General features: G+C 43.5%; 1 protein-coding gene across 1 annotated transcript in view; it reads left to right on the top strand.

Annotated features, from left to right (window-relative positions):
- luzp2 (leucine zipper protein 2) overlaps positions 1–18,732 on the top strand; it is a 127,485-nt gene that overhangs the window by 86,393 nt on the left and 22,360 nt on the right. Inside the window, exons 8-9 of the mRNA XM_066700793.1 lie at positions 2,778–2,852; positions 4,966–5,130. Coding sequence (XP_066556890.1) covers positions 2,778–2,852; positions 4,966–5,130 — 240 coding nt within the window. The remainder of the gene's footprint in view (positions 1–2,777; positions 2,853–4,965; positions 5,131–18,732) is intronic.

The following is an 18,732-nucleotide window of genomic DNA, read 5'->3' as shown; positions in this document are numbered from 1 at the left end:
TCATATGTCAAAGCAGAGAGTAGTAGTACTTAATAGGATGGTTCATGTCATTAGTTGTAATTGTATCTGATGTGTAAGAAATAGTATAATTATCCCATCAAGGACTGCTATTTGCTTCTGTGGTATTTTCCCTACTTATCGTCTCCCCGGCTCGGCTGCAGAATGCTTAACTGCAGTTCTCCATCACGCTGTTGCTCTCCGATATGTGTATCCCCCATATGCCGAGCCATTTATCACGGGAGAGTTTGCAACCACAGTCATTGCGCTGCCGAGTGCAGGTACTGTGACATCACATTATCGGCCGCTGCTTGGTAAATACAATTTCTCCGAGGGGAGCTTCGAGTGGCCAGCTCCGCAGGTGAATCCATTGACCTGGCAAGCCGCTAACCTCCGCTGTCCCCGGGTTAAGATCCGCTGAAGGGCACCGGAGAAATTAGATATTGAGAAGTGTAGTTCCTGTCATAAATTTCAGAGCACATGTAGTGATTTGGCACAACTGGGCATGTTTTCATCCAACTGGCCGAGGATTGCGTTGGGACAGGGACTCAATTTCCTCCTCGTACTGAGGGCCCGGCCTTGGGGCTATAGTTGAGATGCATTTGTGGGATTTAGAGGGGAAGTTTATGCCACTGTTATCTGAACCATATTCATTCTGTGTGCTGAATCTCACTTAAAAAACAAATAAATAAATAAAATCCCCCCAGTAGCATCTATAGCTTTTTGATGCACATTAACTCGAGTCTTGTTCTCTTACATTAGGCGGCATGCGAGGGATTTGGGGAGCAGAGGATGCCGTAAAAGCATATTACACCTTCACAACTTAATTTCAAGAGTAATGATGCTCATGTTGTCCGTTAATAAGGAGTGAAGCCAAAGCAGGAATTTCCCTAAATATTATCAGCGGCAAACCTCCCTTGCGGCTCCTTCTGTTGTTTTAGGTTTTGGAAATTGACACGGAAAGACAATCCGCTGCTTTTTCTTTTTCATGTCCGTGATGGAAGACATCCCTCTGCAACATTATTAAACGGGCTGAGGGCTTGTAGAGGCTCAAAGTGCAAGTGAGAGTATTAATATTGCTCTAAGTGCTTTCCAGCCTCGGCTGCTGATGGGAGCAGTTCACAATTTCAGGTTTTTAGTTTTTTCTCCAGCTAAGGTTCAAAGCCACTGAAAGCCCCATATGGGAAACGAGACTGAAAGCGAGAGCTGTCCCATTTCGGAAAAGGATGCCGGAATTGACCGCGCTTAGCTAATCAATTCGCCGCAGCTCTGACATCATTCGCCACATCCTACCGGCGATCAAACACTGACGTACCTTCACTGGCAGCGAGACACAGCCCTGTCCCACTCGTTTACTCTGCAGACGGAGGTGCGCTCGTCCTGGAGACGGAGAACAAGGTTGCCACACAGATGTGATGTGTAGTTATTGCCGAAATCTCAGTGACAACGCGATTACATAATTGAAGGAAGAGTGTCGAGCCCAAGGGACCGAGGTGCCACGAGGTGCTGCCTGCTCTATAATAGCTGCAGAGACGAGTGTTTAAAATGAAATCAGACCAATCAATCAATCAGTCTAACATCTCTGTAGCGCCCTCTTTGCACATAAAAGGTCTCAAGGCACTTCACACAGCTAAGCTAAAACCTTATTACAAGCCTCATTGAGCAGAAAAGTCTTTATTCTATTTTTAAACAAAGCCCAGGCTGACATGCTCCTAATGTCTCCAGGGAGAGCGTTGCGAGGAAAACGAACACCCTAGATGTGTGTTAGGACGTGCCGCAGGTGAGAAGGACGAGAAGTTACAGGAAGTCAACAGAGTCCCGACAAAATGGAAGTTATAGGAAATCCGATCATAGGACTTGCTGTCAAGAGTGTGGCTGAAGAAAAGAAAGACTTTACAGCGAAGTTTTCATTTTTAAAATATTAATAGTGTTATTTTTAAATGAAATGGAAAATATATATTATTTATTGTGTTTTTTTGTTTTGTTTTTAAACTCTGTAATTGAACTCTGAAGTCAATTACTGATTTCCAGTTGCCAACAATCTGGAATATGTATTATTTTTTTATTAAGTACATTATATGTTTCGGAATCATGTGCCATTTCCGCAATAACACTTTGAAACTGCACATAATGTTTCGTTTGTATTTATCCTCCACTCTCCGTTAGCTGGCATTTTCTGATTATTGTGGCTGGTGTTACTTAAGGGAATTTGCTTTAATGCTGTTTTTATGTTGTTGTTTTTTTGTTTGTTGTCTTCATTCCCTTCACTTTCTGGCCTTTTTTCAGTTCCAAAAACATCAAACATCCAATTCAGTCTCCAGGTGCTCACTCTTCAGCCAGCCGCACAAATGCTTGTTAGACAGTGCAGATGCTTAGAAACTCATTTTGACTGCGATCATTTGGCACTCAAGTGGAGCACAAGAAATAACAAGGAAACAATATGCTGAACTTCTCTCTGCTTCAACTCTATTCCCTGACATTTGCATCTGAAAGCAATTTACTGCATCATCACGTGAACACGTACACAAATAATAAGTTCTAACTAGTTCCTAATGTGGCAAACGATTGTGCCGTACACTTTCCATCGCATTACTTTCTTTCATCTGAGAAAACTTCAGTGTCCTTGAGTTGAAAACAATGGTACAGCCGGCAGAAGGGGTCTGGAGATCCATCGTCTGCACATCGCCAGGACACATTTATTCGGAAAAGCGTGTTGGAAGTCAAATGAGATTACACAGCTTCCAGTCGAATTAACTCCCCGTTCCCCTTAATTTCGACAGGGACAACAACTCACTGACCTGGAGCGCAAGCTGACAGCTGCGAAGGAGGAGTTGGAAAAGGCTGCTCTCGACAAGGTACGCCCGTTAATCATTAATCAATCATACATATTCATAATACAGTCGATCATTTGTGTGTATTTCAAAGCAGCATGTTGTAACACATTAAATGAGCCAGACACCCATTGGACTTCCTAAAGCCAGAACATTTATGGGGACAGATGTCCGTCAGATCAGAAATTAGACCCCCAGTCCTTTCGCGAGGCGTGAGTGACTCGTATATGTCGGGTGATAACTTCAATCTCACGAGTCCAAACAGAGCGAGTGTTGATGAGAAAACATTACACACTAAGTTCTTTATAATGTGAGCTATATGAGCACAGGCCAGAAATTGCTCTGTGGTGGACATTTCCTCTTCTTAATTACGAATGGTAACCATTTCTTTTTCTTCTTTTTTTTTTTACCTGCTCATTAAATGTTAATTGGTTTCTTTTAATTAAGCGACGGGCATCCAGACTCAGTAAATCCCCTGAATATGAAATGCACCCTAACCTTTGAGAAGAGCGTTAATTGTGTGCAATGGCTCATTAAAAACAGAACCGTCCCAATAAATGACTGTAGATGGGGAGTACTAATGATCCCGCAGTCGTTTTATCTTTTGATGTAATAGCATTTTGTCTGTTAAGAGTCCCGAACTGTTCCTGGGAGATCTCCGCATTGAACTGGATGCAAAGCGAGTCTCTACAATGCAAATTTCCCAATCCTCCAATTACCAGGCCGTCGAATTCCACTGAACTTTCAATGCAGTGGGCTTACTCTAGCAACCCCCCTCCACACACGCACACACACAATCCTGTATGCTCCGCAGCACTTGGCGGCACACACACAACATGGATTAATATCAAACTCAGTCCCGTCGCCACACAGGGGAAGTGATGCCAGCCAAGAGCATTGTAACGTTTAATATTTTATCTGTTTTTCAAAACTGGCCGCGGCTCAGCTGTGGCCGCGGTGCTGATAAGTGAAGAAAAAATGCTTTGATTGCAACACGGAACCAGTCGGCCCCTTTACGTGTTCATTTAACTTTCCAGCTTTCATTTGTGTTTGCAACAATGCGACGTGATTCATGGAGGCAATCGTCCTCGCAGCCGTGCACAGACCCCAGTGATATAGTGTCGCCCAGCTGTCGGTCGGACGAGGCGCCATCCGGTGAGGCACGGTTTACAGTAAAATTGATTCATGCCGTCCATCTCCACGGGGAGGCCGGGAGATGCTTGGTCTTCTGTCTCCGAGTGGTGCAGTGGGGAGATGCCTCAAATTAATACATCTTGAGACAGAGTGACGGGAATTTGAATCCGGGAGATGGAGCTTTTGCCAAAGGTGCCGAGCTGTTGTCCAAATGTGACAAGCGAAGCCCCAGATCACCTGTACTGCCTGATTGTGGCTCAAAAAACACATATGAATGTGAGGAATATTCTGCTTTGTCTATTTGTTTTTAAATGTTTCTTATCCAGCTCCTGAGCTGTAAACCTTGACTCTCCCCTAACCTGAAGGGGCTTGAAGATTAAAAAGAAGAGGCCTAGATCTATTTTTATTTAAATCCTTAAGGTGGCACTTTTAAGTGTATTGTACAGAAGAAGAAGAAGAAAAATCGATGGAGCATTTAAATTCTGCTAGTCTATATTTAGAGGCAATGCACAGAATAATAAGGGATTATTGGGACACTGTAATACACAGGGTGTTTTCTGTTATTAGCCCAAGTCTACCAAGAATAAATCTTTGCTCCAGTCATTTTGGCCCTCTTCCTGGAATAAATTGTCTGCCTCCAAGTAGCTGACACTTTAAATGTGATTTGATGACAAATTGGGTCCTTGGGCAGAATTTAAATGATGCAAAGACCCGAGTCAGGCGGCCGGCGGCTCGTCTGCAGGACCACATTCACATCACCTTCCTGTTGTTCCCAACTTCGGGCCCACGCTTGGATTGACAGATGGCCCATTTTCTAGAGGGGCAGGAAAACACTTCCTATGCGAAATTAGATTACGAAGAAAAGAGTTGACAAGCCCATTGGTGAATAAATTACGTTCCTTGAAGTTTCTCTTTCACCGAGAGTGTGCGAGCCGCTGAGGGAATAGATATGAGCTTAAAGGCATCCATCTTTAAGCAGCGTTTGATTTCTCATTTGCCACAGGAGTCACAGCTGAAGGCTCTGAAGGAGACCGTACATCTCTGTCTGTCGTCAGTTCTGCACAATCAGCCTCCCACCGCGCATCTAATCCCTTCGAAGCAGTCGCAGACGCTGACGTACCCCCTCGCCAACAGCTCCAGAGTGACGTTCCAGCAGCCGCACGCCAAGGTAGCCACCCCACGTTTATTCAATGCTTTAAGCGGAGGTGATGCTCTGTTTTTTTGGGTCCCGCAGGTCCAGCAGAGCACCGTTTATTTGTTGTTGTTGGTTTTGTGTTGTTGTTTTAATTGCATTGAGAGACGTGTGCGACGATTTGGGATTGACCGCAACCCACTAGGAGATACCAGGGGGTTTGTCAAGGCAGTGTGGGGTGGTCGGGTTGTTCTGCTGTTTCAACTGAACTTTTATTTGTTGTGACATTTGCCTTGATTTGATTTTGGCGAATTCTCACCACAGAGAAGTTACGTTCATGTTTACATCCTCTCCTTACATTGTTTCATTATTATTTACCTCCAGTCAGCCAGAGAATCCACGCCTTAAGACACCCAAATAAATTGTTCTTTAAACCGAACTTTTCAGTTGAACAACAATCCCATCAGCTTAGTCTCAGACCTCTGAATAAGGTCAAAGCGGGGAAAAGTTTTCTCTCTTTTTGCTTTTGCAGTTTGCCTTTGTGTGTTGTTAATGTTGTTCGCTGATATTTGGATTCTGCAATCTACTAGACAGTGATGAAAAAGACATGTTTGTGTCTGGATGTTTTTAAATTCTTCACTCAACACACCCTTAAAGTGTTTGATATCCGTTTAATGATGTCTTGGTGAAGGGAATATGCAATGCAAAAGTTGGATCAAATAAATAAATAAACAGATTCAGAACATTACAGCTTATCACTCTTCCGAGACGCTACTTGATTGCTTTGTAACTTTTATTTCCCCGGGGTAACCAGCTAGTTTATATGAAATAAACAAACAAACAGACGTGGTAGAAACAGCAGCGCACATCGGACACTGTCCTGGGTGCGTTTTCTCATTGCGCACACTGGGAACTCAGATATACTTGGGTTACATACTGGTGTTGCTGTGGTTTCAATACAGATATTTATAAAGATTTTAAATTGGCCGTTGTTTGTACACCCGAGAAATGGTGAATTGTGTCTGTGTGGCTTTGAAGGGAGGTCTGATCCTGAACTGTGACCCACCTTTAATGGAAATCTTAATTCAGATGATAATTGTCTTATTTGAGCCTGGTTGTGTATGGCGCTTGAACAGGAAGAGAAGTAGGTGATCCGCTGAACACTAGGGTAGGACACCTACCCTAGGTTTAGATGATGTAAGACATGAATGTTTAGATGATGTAAGACATGAGTAACAGACCCAGCCTACTCTTCATTAGCTATGATCCTGACAAACAGTGCATGTCCACACGCACACATCAGGGCTCCGTTGGCTGATTGATTAATGAGCTGTTCCCAGCCGTCCTCCGTCCTCCACCGCTGACTTTCCCGGGAAACCGTCTCTGTCCTTCCCGCGCTCGTCTGTATTCAGATCTCTGAAAGGTCAGGGGAACTTGTCAGAGGTAATTCTTGTTAACAGAATCGCACCTCGGTTCTCCTGGAGAGGGATGTTTAATTTGTGCCGGCACAGCCTGCGAACAAAATCTTTAACAGTCACACATGAGTGACCTAGACCCGTAACCAGAACCTCCTCCTAAGAAATACAGATTTGTCTAAACTCTTAAAAAGATGTTTTGTCTCTCTGATTGGTGATGGAGTCCCTAGTCTGAAATAAAAGTGTTTTTCCCCATGTGCTGGTCAAGTTCATAGCATTTCCTGAGTCTAAATGTTTTCTAATTTGTAGTCACACATCAATAACGTGTCATTCATTGTCTTTTCATCACATCTCTGCATTGTTATTTCCAGACAAGGCAGATACAACTCTTATACTATGCACTGCACCCCTGAATACATAGCTAATGACTTAGTTGCTGTCTTATAAAGAGAGTAGCTGCCGGAGAGCAATTAACGCCCTAAGAAATGGACACACAACTTCATTTTCTTACTGCCTTATTAAGTGTACAAAGCAGAACCAAACAGGATCCAGGAGTTAATTTGTCTGAAGTTTGAATCAGGCTGGCGTTAATCGTGATTGATACACCTCCTGCCCGTGCTGTGCCAATGATTTGGAGGGCGTTTTTAAGATATATCCCCATTGTCCACAAGACTTTCAGTCAAACGCGATGTTATTTTAATGTCAGTGTGACTTCCAGGTTAAATATTGGTTGTGTTTCCTTTCCATCACTCCACTGGTGTCTGGCAGGCTTTCCATTTATGAACATAATTTACGCAATGACGTCCTCAATGGGCCCCTGTGGCCGGGCTGTAAACACGGGCCCGTCGGCGGAGATAGACTTCACAGATGCGCCTCGTTTGCATATCGCCGAGATGGGGACAACGTGCGGCAGGTTGGAGAGAGGCTCAGCCGCCTGTCCTTGGGCCTGACATTGGGACGGCCCTGCCCTCCCGTGGGAAATTAATAATCAGCCTCCGTGCTCTGATAGGGGAGCGACGGAGCGGACGCGGTAGTGCAAGCCCACCGAAAGTACAATGAGTGGGTTGGTTTATGGGATCGTGGGTCACCTGGCAGGGCAGCAGGTGTACACGGAGAGCTGAAAATCAGAGCCAAGTAGCCCCGAGACGCCGCCTGTGGCCCCCGCTGTCTCCGCGCTTCAGCGTCTCCCATTATTGAGTCGAGCTGAGAGCAGACAGATCATCCCGAGTCCCAGGGCGGATTGTGCGGAGTGACTCACAGTGTTGTACTTTGAAGTTCCCGGCTGAGCCAATTGGATTAAGTTTACTTGAGAAAACTCTTTTATAAAACATCAGATCTTCATGAATTTATCTGTATTATTATTTATTTATTTCAGCTGTTGAGTAATGTTGAAAAGATTGACATGTTATATAGTCTGTACACCCACTTGCATCAGTTGTTGTATTTTTCCTGACTCATGAAATCTGTCTCAGTTCTAAATTTGCATGACTTCCAGTATGAAGGTGTGTGTGTGTGAGTGTGTGCGTGCATGTGTGTGTGTGTAGCCAGGCACAGCTTATTAAAGGCAGATTGTTTAATGATTTAGGGGTTTTCTGACAGCACCAGCGTTAGCATCACTTCCAGATACCTTCAAGATAAATTAATTTCTATCTTTTCTCCAGCAGCAGGGAAATACTCAATCAAGGTTGCAGGTAATATATACAGACTAAAAGTATTACCTTTAGTGTAGGAGTAGGTCCACAAGTACAGTATTATCATTGTTATTCTAATTAAAGAATTGACATAAAGAGTCTGGAGACAATGCATCTCTTCAGTCATCAGAAATAGACCTGATCTACACCGGAGTAACACGGAGAGAACATGAGTGAGACGTGTCCTCTGCACCCATTGTCTGCATGCAGGGGAAATAAATAATAACACGGATCTGCCGAAGTGACAGAGGGAGTCGTCCACGGAACAGTGCGCAATCTAATGAGAACCAAGTGCCACGATTTGCATATGTAAATCGGAATTTATCATCCTCTTAATTAACATACAAATAGTTCTAGTACTCGGCATATTTGCACAAGTCAGGCCGGTCTAGCATGTCCCGCGCGAACGGTGCGCACTTGATGAATACGAATCGCTGCCCGTCGCTCGCACTGATGTTTACTGTACTCTGCGGTTTCCTAAAGCATTTAGTTTGATTACTACATTTCATAGGCTTGTAATTAATACATCTAAGTATAGTTATAATTGTTTTTATCACCATAAAATCAATCTCTTCTCCACTTTCATTACGATAATAGCAGTTCAAAGGGGGAATGAGAAATATCAGATTTAAAGAACAACGCTTTGTTGGAGCAGATAACTCTCCTCCATTTCTCCTCCTTCTCTCTCGTCTTTAATTGGCCTTCACTCCTGCGCTTCCCTGCCTTGGTCACCGTGAGCATTACAAACCAATTCCCTTTTGTTTTTTTTCCTGAGTGCAAATAAATCTGGGAAATCTGATTACAACAAACAAGATTAATCTTGGCTGGTGGGTGGCTATTAATCCCATCTCCCCGCGGTTTGGTGTGACTCTGCCCCGGTGGGGATCATGCAATATTAATAAAGGACGGATGGACGGGTCCTCGGGAGCCGAGCGCCTGGATTATCGCTCCTCTGCCTCGTTTGTCTTCCAGCGATGTGGACGTGTTTGATGGAAGACTGTTTTTCTTCCCTACTTTCTGTCAATTCAGTTTTCTCTCAATCCTGCTCCCTAACATGCCAGGCAACACATGATCCCCTTCCGATCGCCGCGCCCGTGTCTCCCCTTTGGTGATTGTGCTTTAGGTCAAGCATATTAATGATCTTAGCATCTGAACTCGGCCTAAAGCCAGCACTGAGGGTCTCACAGCTTTGTGTTGTAGTCTAAACGCCTCTGGAGAGGAACAGAACCGGTTCAGACTTCACCGTGTTTGACACAACTACACTATTACCCGATGTAGTGGCACAAAATAACAAGCCAGCTCCTCACAGTGTATGTAATAGGGTGTCAGTCCACCCCTGACCTCGATGATGACTGTAATCCTCTCTGGCGGATGGTTCTGGCGCGACGCCGTGCTGCGCCTCTGTTTCCAGGGCATTGATATTCCACGTTCCTGCTCATTCCACAGGTGCTCTGTGGGAGTGAGGTCGGAGTGTAGAGCAGCCTGGGTGGATGTCTGCAGCACCGCTCTCCTCGAGTGGCTGTGGTGCTCTCACAGCTCTGTGGGGGGGTTATTGCGTTGGCGCTGTAGTGAGACGGGACCTTGCTGTAAGATCCCCGCCGCACTGGTCCAACGCTGGCCCAGAATGTCAACAAGCAAACTGTGGTCCACGATCACGTTGCTGAAGCCCACCTCTACACCGGGCCTGGCTTATGCTAATAGAGTGGTTACATGACATCCGTATTGATGCTTTTAAAGGTCCTGTAATCGAAATGCATCACATCAACACTCAGTATTCGAATTGGGTTGGAAAAGAAAGAAAGAAAAGAAAAGACTATGGGCATAAATACGTTAATAATTCTCTTATAATCTCTCTTTAAAATAACAACCATTGCAATGATAACCATACATAAACAAGACCACCTATGTTTTCAATGAAACCATTAACCCCAAACAAAACTCAGTGGTGTTCACAAACTTTTTCTCAGATTGTTTCAACAGCATTCAATTAAATATTTAACTAGTTACCATTGTCTAACCTCTGCCAGTCCTAGCTGAGCAAACACACAGAGGCAGCACTGCATTGTAGTGGTTAGGGTTCTGGACTCATAACTGGAAGGTTGTGGGTTCAAGTCCCAATGCTGTTAGATTACTCTAGTAAAACACCCAACTGTATAAATGGGTGCAAATAGATAAGAGTCACCCAGAATAAGAGTGTCTGCTAAATGACAAATAATGTAATGTAACAGCTGCATTTCTTATGCAATATAGTGTCATTTTACATTTCCTGAATCTTTGACAGTAATTATATTTTTTAAATTTGTTTTTAATGTTCTTAGATCTCAGTGATAAAATAAGGAGGATATGGTTTAGGCGTCAATAACAAAAAAAAGTTGGTAAAACATTTCTTTGCAGAGCGCAAACAGACGACATGCAAATAGGCTGACATTAAATTAAACATTAGTGTCTAACTGTCTAAGCATGCTTTTCTTTTCAATCATAATGAGGAGAAATTAATATCTTGAATAATTTCATTCAGAATGACAAAGTTTGCTCCATGTAACCGCGTTTTTCAGAGCAACATTAGCACAGCTACCTACAATTGTCTGATAGATAAGATCAGACAAATCCGCTAGTGGCTACGTTACAAACTAGCTGCTGTTCAGCACAAAGGTGAACAATTCGATAGTTATAGTAACTAAAGTGTAAACAGAGAAGAATTTTATGATTACACTTACTTAGCTGGTGAAAACTCGAGAAGCCTCCGCTGTGTCAGTCGCCTGCTGTAACTGATTCGCAAAACTGCGAGTTCGAGTTCTGCGTGTTTAGAACGTCACTGTAGAAAAAAACAATCGAATCTGGAACACTGATGAGAATTGGAAGAAGCCAACAAAGTTGTCTCGTGTCAGGGCATTCATTTCGACAAAAAATTATATTTTTATTCATTGAAATATCCACTGTATTAATAAACTGAAGACCCAAAACTGGTTTATAACGGTCAATCGCAGTGGCTCTGTGCATGCTTGTGTGTGCGTGCGTGTGCGTGTCTGCATGTGTGTGTGCATGTGTGTGTGCGCATTTATGTGCGTTTGTGTGCATGTGTGTGTGTGCACGTGTGTGTGTGTGTCTGTGTGTCTGCGTGCGTGTGTGGTTCTAGCTGCTGAAGGCTGTTCAATTGCTAGGTAGGAAGCTGCAGCTGGAAGGAGCTGTGACTCGTCTGCAGATGAGATCTGGGTTTCTGGGGGGAAAGCGAGCCGAGCATCAGCATGGCCAACATGAGAGGTTATCGCCCGTCATCTCTCACCCCCGTGTCAGAGCGGCTGCTTCTCACCGCCATCAGCGATCATTACTGCGGCTCCGCTGGATCTGTTTTATGCAAGTTCAAAGGCCAAGAGTCTCCTTTACTCTCTCTCTCTCTGACAGGGATAAAGACAATTGTGTAAGAAAGCGATCCCCATAACACCAGCTCCGTCCTGAAGCTACAGGCTGGAACATGGAGGACTGTTGTTCTTCTCCCCGTGAAACATGTCTGTCACTGAACGCAGAGAGAGATAAAAACAGAAACACAACGAGCTGCTGTTTCTCCCGTTTCATAAACCAGCAAAGCCTTTTCATTTCCTTTCACTCTTTAAAAAACAAAAAACAAATCTACATGTTTTATTATTTTGTCTTCCAGGAACAGAATGTGCCTCATATGACATTCTTTAAAATGTGTATGATTTAAGGCCTTTTTGATTTACTTTTTGATCTTTCCTGCACAGCTGACATCCATCTGCTGAAATTAGTGATTCATTACTGCTGGTGTTGAAAAATAAACAAAGGACTATTTACCGGGGCGATGCAAATAACTGACGACAACATGTTGGCGAATCTCCGGAAGGATTCTGACACTGTTTGTGACGATCAGATTTCTCTGCTAACAGTGAATTATTAATGGTCTTTCTTCTTTTCTAAAAATATAATTTTAGAAAAAGTAATTTTGTGTTTCCAAATGAGATACACAAGTGTGTGCCTCCCATTTCTGTGAGGGGATTGATCATGTTTTATTGAAAACAATTTGAAAAATGCCTGGAGGTGATTGCATAAACATAGACTAAGTCTTTGTCTTAGTTAATTATATTATTTTAAAGTCATTATAAATTCATACTAAGGATGGGCACTCCATTAAAACAGTCACATAAAACAGTCTTTCCTTAGACTGGTCTTACTTAGTCATGCAATGCATTCTGGGAATTTTAAGACACTTGAAGAAAAAACTAAACACGGTGGATGCTTCTCTAAAACAGCAATGATCCCAGTTAACTGAAAATCTGTGCTCGTTATTGAAATATAATGCAGAGAAATATATACTTTGGACGACATTTTCTGAAACTTGCACTGATACACTTAGTTAACAGCATCAAGCCGCTGTGTGCGGTTTCTAAAAGATATGCAGAAATGATGAAAGAATCTGCTAAGGAAACGTCTGCTTACTGGAGGAGGATCACAGGGTTGGATATTGAAGTCTGTGGGGAGGAGTCTCGATGATTTGGGGGATTGCCGGTGGTTACCTCTTACCTTTTCTGGCAAATCAGGTTGCTAATCAGCAGAATTAGATAAATCATTAAATTTGCTAGGTTTTGGTAAAAATTTCTCCTGAGCCTCAAGTAGTGTATTATTAAAATATAACCATCCATTTTCAACCGAATCTGTATCCTGTGTTGCTTCATACCTTCAAGCTTTGCTTTGCTAAAATTGTAGATCATGGTTTCAGACTTGGTCCTTGTTTTTTGAAAGAATGCCTCAAAGCTAACCATATTGTGATCACAGTTTGCCATTGGTTCTCTAACTAGTGTCCCTCTGACTCTATCTTGGTCATTTGAAAAGATCAAGTCCATACATGCACTCTCCCTGGTTGATTTCCTGACAAACTGAGTTAGAAAGCAGTCATTTACCATCTCAACATTTCTATTTCTGCTACTGTAGTCCCAACCGGGCTTTCCCAGTCTATGTTTGGGAAATTGAAATCCCCCGTTATAACAGCCACATCCTTGCTACATGCAGTCCTGATTACACTGTACAATGCAACATCTTTCTGAATATCTGAGTTGGGTGGTGTGTAACACACTCCTACCGCTAATCCTCCAGATCTCTTGTTCAAAAGTTTAACCCACAAAGATTCTGTTTTGTTACTGGGATTTAATTTGAGTTCTTCTGCCTCAGTGTCATTTCTGACATATAACGCTACCGCACCCCCTCTTCGATTTTGCCTGTCCCTCCTAAACTGTGTGTATCCTTCCAACTTGTATTCATCCCCATCATTTTCTGTAAGCCATGTTTCTGTCAATCCTACAACATCATTGTCACACGCTAGCACTGTGGCTTCTAGGTCTAACATCTTCTTCCTTATACTCTTGGCATTGAGGTACAAACACTTCAGGACTTTCCTACTGTCACGGTCTCTAAAGGAGGACCACAGGGCATGGGAGTAAGGACCCAGGTGCAGTGCTTGTAGAGGCAGCTGACTGGACAAAAGGGTTATACGAGGACATAGTCGAGGTCACGGGCGATGGTCAAGAACAAGAAGGCTGAGCGAGAGACAGGACTGGGAGCGAGAGAGAGAGAGAGAGAGAGAGAGAGAGGGACAGGACAGGGAGTGAGCAAGAGAGAGACGGACAGGACAGGGAGCGAGCGAGAGAGAGGGAGACAGGACTGGTGATGTGGGTGGAACTGACGACACTTCGCCAAGAGTGAGGGCACTGAGGGGTTTAAGAAGGGACCAGGAAACCAGGCTTGGGAGGTGCAAATGGGAACAGAGGATGGAAGCAAGAGTGCACATGGTTGACCGGAATGTCAATAGACTGATTGCTGGGAGAGTGCTAGGAAAGGCAGGGAATTGGCGACCCCTAGCGGGGATAGAGGGGGAGTGCTAGGGGACCATGACACCTACTAGCAGTTTCCCTTGGTTTTCTTTCCTGCAGCTGTAGATCATGTGAAAGCATATGATATGATATACTTAGATTTCCAAAAAGCTTTTGATAAGGTTCCACACCAAAGACTGATCCTCAAATTGGAAGCTGTAGGCATTCAGGGTAATGTAAGTAGATGGATTATGAATTGGTTGATGTATAGGAAACAGAGGGTGTCGATTAGAGGAGTCACTTCTAACTGGAGTGAGGTTGTTAGTGGAGTTCCACAGGGATCAGTACTAGGGCCTTTGCTTTTTCTAATCTATATTAATGATCTGGACTCTGGGATAGTTAGAAAACTTGTCAAATTTGCAGATGATACTAAAATAGGTGGCTCAGCAGATACAATCTCAGCAGCACAGGCTATTCAAAGGGACTTAGATAATATTCAGTTGTGGGCCGACACCTGGCAGATGAAATTCAATGTGGACAAGTGCAAGGTATTATACGCAGGTAACAAAAATGTCCACTATAATTACACTATATAGAACTAGATGCAGTAACGAATGAGAAAGACCTAGGAGTCTATGTGGACTCCTCACTTTCTCCATCCAAACAATGTGGGGAAGCAATAAAAAAGGCAAACAGGATGTTAGGGTATATTGTCAAAAGTGTCGAATTGAGAACAAGGGCAGTGATGTTCAGACTGTACAATGCACTAGTTAGAGCTCATCTGGATACTGTGGACAGTTCTGTGCTCCACACTTCAAGAAAGATATCGCTGCTCTAGAGGCAGTTCAGAGGAGAGCAACCAGACTTATTCCAGGTCTGAAGGGAATGTCCTACTGAGAGACTGAGGAACTGAACCTTTTCACCCTGGAGCAGAGGAGACTACGTGGGGACTTGATCCAAGTCTTCAAAATCATGAAAGGCATCGACCACATCAAACCAGAGGAGCTTTTCCAGATCAGCAGGGACACACGCACCCGGGGACACAAATGGAAATTGGGCTTCAAGGCATTCAAGACAGAAAACAGGAGACACTTCTTCACACAGAGAGGCGTCACAATCTGAACAAACTCCCCAGCGATGTGGCTGAAGAGACAATTTGGGAACATTCAAAAATAGACTGGATAGGATCCTCGATCACTTAGTTATTAATGGACACCAAACGAGCATGATGGGGCGAATGGGCTCCTCTCGATTGGACACTGCCTTATGTTCTTATCTTCTTAATAAAGAATGTAAAGCAGCAGTAAACTGAACTGTAAGGGGATGGTAAGAATGCATTTCAGAGGCATGAATAAAGAAGCCTTATAATGACAATCTAATTACAGCTGCACAGATTAATTTGTGAATTCAGGGGTGGTGCCATTAGTTATTTAGTTAACTTTAACGGTTTATTTTAGTGTTCAGCTGGGAGATTGTTGTAGGAGGCATTACAACTGATTAAGTTAAAGAACCCTTGGCTGGAGAGAAGGCACTATATACACCTTCAAACATTCATAATTCACGGGGGCAATTATATGTAATTATAATTGTATGTAAGTTTATAATGTATTTTCTGATCCTTAACCATAAGCAGATCCACAAGATTATCTTTTTTACTAAAACATATTCTTGAACTGTTTTATAAATGTGCACTTATACTTCCCACGTGTTGCTTACATAAGTAACACACCTATAATATTAGTCTACACACAGATGTAAACATGCTTCCATTTGTTATATTTGCTTATAGTAAAGCGCTGAAATCTCATTCTCATTCCTTGTTTTGTTTTTAATAAAGCAATGTGTTCAAGACAGCAGGGAGAGAGCTCCTACTCTCAGGTGAAAATTGACCTCTTCCTGGAGAAAGATTTAAACACAAAATACAACAGCGGCTTTTCTGTTGTCCATGGCAGCCCAGTCCGACCCACCGTTGGCAATGAGCTTCAACGGTCGCATGTGTGCAGATGTGGTGAGAGACGGTCTCTTCCATTAATACGTCATTAACAATACGAGGCACAGTTAGGGTTAATCAGACATCTGTGCTGGTAACAGTACAGCTCTGTTCTTCTCAATCCCTCTGCCTGCTCTTTAATCAAAGGCATGTTCTGAGTACGTTGTGAGTTCTCTGCGTAGTTATCAGCATGTGATGCATCTCTTCTTTAAGCAGGGAGAAAAGCTAGAGACAGCTGTATATTTCAGCACTTTATCTCGCAGGCAGGGTAATGTAGTCGGTAAACCAGCCGTATCTTACTGTGCGGATTTCTCCCTTACTCCTGTGCAATGTGCAAATCATACCGGATTCGATTCCACTCCTCTTCCCTCTCTTTGTTTTGGGGTAATTGAGAAATCAATCTTCACTCACCTCCTCAGTTTTTTCTCTGAAGTCACTTTTTCTTTCTTTACGCTGCACCTTTAAGGATGCTACACAAACACAGATACATGTATAAATATATATATATATATATATATATATATATATATATATCTATATATATATATATATATATATATATATATATATCTATATATATATATAGTGTGTGTGTGTATATGTATATATATATATATATATCTATATATATAGATATATATACACTCACCTAAAGGATTATTAGGAACACCATACTAATACTGTGTTTGACCCCCTTTCGCCTTCAGAACTGCCTTAATTCTACGTGGCAATGATTCAACAAGGTGCTGAAAGCATTCTTTAAAAAATGTTGACCCATATTGATAGGATAGCATCTTGCAGTTGATGGAAATTTGTGGGATGCACATCCAGGGCACAAAGCTCCCGTTCCACCACATCCCAAAGATGCTCTATTGGGTTGAGATCTGGTGACTGTGGGGGCCAGTTTAGTACAGTGAACTCATTGTCATGTTCAAGAAACCAATTTGAAATGATTCGACCTTTGTGACATGGTGCATTATCCTGCTGGAAGTAGCCATCAGAGGATGGGTACATGGTGGTCATAAAGGGATGGACATGGTCAGAAACAATGCTCAGGTAGGCCGTGGCATTTAAACGATGCCCAATTGGCACTAAGGGGCCTAAAGTGTGCCAAGAAAACATCCCCCACACCATTACACCACCACCACCAGCCTGCACAGTGGTAACAAGGCATGATGGATCCATGTTCTCATTCTGTTTACGCCAAATTCTGACTCTACCATCTGAATGTCTCAACAGAAATCGAGACTCATCAGACCAGGCAACGTTTTTCCACTCTTCAACTGTCCAATTTTGGTGAGCTTGTGCAAATTGTAGCCTCTTTTTCCTATTTGTAGTGGAGATGAGTGGTACCCGGTGGGGTCTTCTGCTGTTGTAGCCCATCCGCCTCAAGGTTGTACGTGTTGTGGCTTCACAAATGCTTTGCTGCATACCTCGGTTGTAACGAGTGGTTATTTCAGTCAAAGTTGCTCTTCTATCAGCTTGAATCAGTCGGCCCATTCTCCTCTGACCTCTAGCATCAACAAGGCATTTTCGCCCACAGGACTGCCGCATACTGGATGTTTTTCCCTTTTCACACCATTCTTTGTAAACCCTAGAAATGGTTGTGCGTGAAAATCCCAGTAACTGAGCAGATTGTGAAATACTCAGACCGGCCCGTCTGGCACCAACAACCATGCCACGCTCAAAATTGCTTAAATCACCTTTCTTTCCCATTCAGACATTCAGTTTGGAGTTCAGGAGATTGTCTTGACCAGGACCACACCCCTAAATGCATTGAAGCAACTGCCATGTGATTGGTTGGTTAGATCATTGCATTAATGAGAAATTGAACAGGTGTTCCTAATAATCCTTTAGGTGAGTGTATATATATACCGATCAGCCATAACATTATGACCACTGACAGGTGAAGTGAATAACACTGATAATCTCGTTATCATGGCACCTGTCAGTGGGTGGAATATATTAGGCAGCAAGTGAACATTTTGTCCTCAAAGTTGATGTGTTAGAAGCAGGAAAAATGGGCAAGCGTAAGGATCTGAGCGACTTTGACAAGGGCCAAATTGTGATGGCTAGACGACTGGGTCAGAGCATCTCCAAAACTGCAGCTCTTGTGGGATGTTCCCGGTCTGCACTGGTCAGTACCTATCAAAAGTGGTCCAAGGAAGGAAAAGAGGTGAACTGGCGACAGGGTCATGGGCGGCCAAGGCTCACTGATGCACGTGGGGAGCAAAGGCTGGCCCGTGTGGTCCGATCCAACAGACGAGCTACTGTAGCTCAAATTGATGAATAGGTTAATGCTGGTTCTGATAGAAAGGTGTCAGAACACACAGTGCATCGCAGTTTGTTGTGTATGGGGCTGCGTAGCCACAGACCAGTCAGGGTGCCCATGCTGACCCCAGTCCACTGCCGAAAGCGCCTACAATGGGCACGTGAGCATCAGAACTGGACCACGGAGCAATGGAAGAAGGTGGCCTGGTCTGATGAATCACGAGTTCAAGGTGTTGACTTGGCCTCCAAATTCCCCAGATCTGAATCCAATTGAGCATCTGTGGGATGTGCTGGACAAACAAGTCCGATCCATGGAGGCCCCACCTCGCAACTTACAGGACTTAAAGGATCTGATGCTAATGTCTTGGTGCCAGATACCACAGCACACCTTCAGAGGTCTAGTGGAGTCCATGCCTCGACGGGTCAGGGCTGTTTTGGTGGCAAAAGGGGAC

The sequence above is a fragment of the Amia ocellicauda genome, chromosome 4 (assembly GCF_036373705.1).
Source record: "Amia ocellicauda isolate fAmiCal2 chromosome 4, fAmiCal2.hap1, whole genome shotgun sequence".
Taxonomy (NCBI): Eukaryota; Metazoa; Chordata; class Actinopteri; order Amiiformes; family Amiidae; genus Amia; species Amia ocellicauda.
This window is presented reverse-complemented; position numbering and strand designations above follow the sequence as displayed.